The following is a 3,089-nucleotide window of genomic DNA, read 5'->3' as shown; positions in this document are numbered from 1 at the left end:
ACTCACAGTGACACTGTATAGGGTTTCCAGAGTAGGTTTGAACTGCCGACCTGTGGTTCGCAGTCCAGCACTAATCCTACCCAGCACCACACCAGGAGTCCAATTCTGCTTCAAGAGATTGCTACTCCTGTTTTCAGGAGGGTCTATTATTTATCACAATATACCTCATATTAACTTTAGGTAAGATATGGCTAAAATGAGACGATGCATTACAACACTGAAATCTTTGACTACTGCCTATTGGACAGGCCGCGTGCTAAAGGGCCCTTTGTACTCACACATGATCCTCTTTAATCCCTTTAACAACTCAAAGGTAGAGCTCTACTATCATCATGCCCATTTTATAGAGACTCAGAGCCTCGGAGAAGCCAAAGTGTCTAAAGTCACCAGGAAGCCAGGATTTGGACTAGATCTTTCCAACTTCATAGCACTCTTTAACACCAATCTACATGGCAATCTACATAGTGTGGTGCTGTAAGATAAGCACCGGACTGCAAGGTTGATTTGAACTGCAAGGTCAGCAGGTCAAACTCACCACCTGCTCCTCAGGAACGCACTTAACAACAACAAAAGGGTACGGTGTTAATTAAATCCATTTTGCTGACAAAGGTGATAAAGTTTGGGCCAAATAGAAATCACTTGTTTTTAATTTAGCAATACCTTTTGAGGTACAGTAGGATCCACAGCGTCCCAAGGTTCAGGATTTCCTTTTCGATCAACACTAAAAGTAAAGAAAAGCTAATGAAATGTTAAGGTAAGTGAATTTTAAATCAACAACAACAATATCCATATGTTCTTATTTCTATATGCTTAGAAATAAGACTCAATCTGCATACTTAGGTATTCATCTGTTAGCTAATTATCAGTAGTAACTGAAATTGATGGCAGAATCCTTAAGGGAATTTCACAGTTTGAATCAAAAATTAAGAATCAATTCCTCTAAGCATGATGGGAAGTCTAACATCCCTTTATTCTGCTAGACAAGCTGAATAACAATGGCAGTGAAACTGCCAGATGAAGAGCAAAGAACAAGGTTCTTGCCCTGGATCCCTGCTGCCAATGGAAGTGCAGGAGTTGGGCTTTATAGGTGATGAATTCAATGCTGAGATTCTCTGCCACTGGCTCTGAGTTACTGCCCTCTCTCTCGAGCCCTGCACTGGGCCAAGTTCAGTTTTAAGTTTATCTTTCTTATATACTAGGAAATGTAGGGCTTTACCTTCTTATAGCAGAAGTCAAGATTCAATTCTGAGCAGACAACTGGTTCTATCAACTCTACCACATTAGTAAATATCTTCCTAAAATGCTAAAACTGTAAATTCTAATTAAAGTGATTATTCAGGTTTCAAGATGTGTAATCCAGGCAGGCATTTTAAGAATTTACATTAAAAAATTAAGTTTAAAAAGAATCAAATTTTACTTGACTACATAAGAATAGAAGAGGATCAAATGACTGAAAGGATATTTAGACACAATAACAAACTAATTCAAAATTTTGTTAATTATCGTTTTAAGTCTTCTGCTTTCAAGATACTTTCTAGTCCTGACTCCCAAGTTCATGATTGACATTCTTAATTATCCATGGGGAGTGAGGCACCAAGACATTTATCTTTCATGAGCTGATGGTCAACCAAACACCTAAAAACATTTATTATAAATAATGCCTACTTACATCACATCAGTTTTTTTAAGTGAATATACAGCAAAAGATGAGGCTCCACTCGCCGCGAAGGTCATAATCAGGGCTAAAGGAATAAGCTAACATATAAAAGATTGAGAGTAAACGTTGAGATGCTTCGATGTGAAACATTTTAAATATGCCTAATCGTTATGTCATTTTATACTTTCTTCAAAACCTGCACCATCTCTCCATCTTTAAAATCTAACATTTTTAGTCATGATTTTTAATATGATAACTTTAAAACTTACTTCTTTCTTTTTCATCAGGAGTTGAAAAACGTTCATGATGACTTGAGTGTGGAGTCAGATCTAGAAACAACAAATTTAAAATATTGATGAAAACTTAGAGCGCTGGGACCCACTTTTATGGGTGCCAGAACGTCTAACAGGCTCCAAAAATCAAGGAAGTTCCGCACATCACCGCCTTCTCGGAGAGGTCGCCTCACCTGGGGGGAGTGGCGTGTTGCGAGCGCGAAAGATGCTCGCCCCAGAACTGAACGGAGACGCACCCTCTCCACCTTATATACCGACACCAACCGCCCATGGAAGGTCCAGCAGTGGCGTTCTGGTCACGCGGGCGGGGCGGGCGGGACCCGACTCGCTTTCCCCGCTCGACGCCCGACATGCGGGCGCCGTCTACTGGACACTGTGCGCGTACGCGAGGCGTAACCCAACGCCGACTTCTCTGCAGTTCGCCGCTGTCCGATATTATCCGCTGCTCTGCGCGCTCCGCAACTCAGTTGTTGGCCTCTCAGGTTTTTCCAGCGCCCTCAAGGGGTCTGGCGGGGTTCCGTGTAGGAGATGGTGAATCCCAAGAGAGGTTCTTAGGTGAAAGCAGGTAAAGTGGGATAAATTCAACCACATTAAAAGCTCCAAAGCTGTAACGCAACGCACATGTGTAAGCAGTTATAATTGTAAAGGCCAGTTCAGAATAAGTCCCACTGGGGGTGGGGTAGAAGAATGGAGAGATGAAACAAAATACGTCTCTCATACTTTGAACATGTTATCAGAAGGGACCAGAAGCTGGAGAAGGACATCATGCTTGGAAAAGTGGAGGGTGAGTGAAAAAGAGGAAGCCTCCAAGGAAATGGATTAGCACAGTGTCATCAGCAATGGGTTTAAGTGTAACAATACTTGTGAGGATGACGTCGGACCGGGCAGTGTTTGGTTCCACAGTGCATAGGGTCGCTGAGTCAGAACCAACTCAACTGCACCTAATAACGACAACAAAAAGTTTTAAAAGAAAGTTTATCTCTGCAGACTACCTCTTATGTTGGCTTCTTCCAAGGCCCCTTCTAAACCAGCAACCTCATCGCCAACAAAGCCTGCCAGTAACTACACATTCACAGAAATTAACAACAATCCCGCCAAATCACGGACTGTGTGCCAGACACTGTGCCATAATCCTCACG

The 3,089-nt window shown here is 42.1% G+C and overlaps 1 protein-coding gene across 1 annotated transcript; it reads right to left on the bottom strand.

Annotated features, from left to right (window-relative positions):
- Window positions 1-660: 660 nt before the first annotated feature.
- Window positions 661-1,962, bottom strand: LOC102812783 (normal mucosa of esophagus-specific gene 1 protein-like; the record flags this gene model as incomplete). Its single annotated transcript, XM_006878132.1, has 3 exons — window positions 1,927-1,962; window positions 1,670-1,755; window positions 661-721 (listed from the first exon to the last, which is right to left on the bottom strand). Coding segments are annotated over exons 1-3 (183 nt in total), but the record flags the coding sequence as incomplete, so codon positions are not given.
- Between the last annotated feature and the right edge of the window lie 1,127 nt (window positions 1,963-3,089).

The sequence above is a fragment of the Chrysochloris asiatica genome, unplaced genomic scaffold (assembly GCF_000296735.1).
Source record: "Chrysochloris asiatica unplaced genomic scaffold, ChrAsi1.0 scaffold06599, whole genome shotgun sequence".
NCBI classification, from domain to species: Eukaryota; Metazoa; Chordata; class Mammalia; order Afrosoricida; family Chrysochloridae; genus Chrysochloris; species Chrysochloris asiatica.
This window is presented reverse-complemented; position numbering and strand designations above follow the sequence as displayed.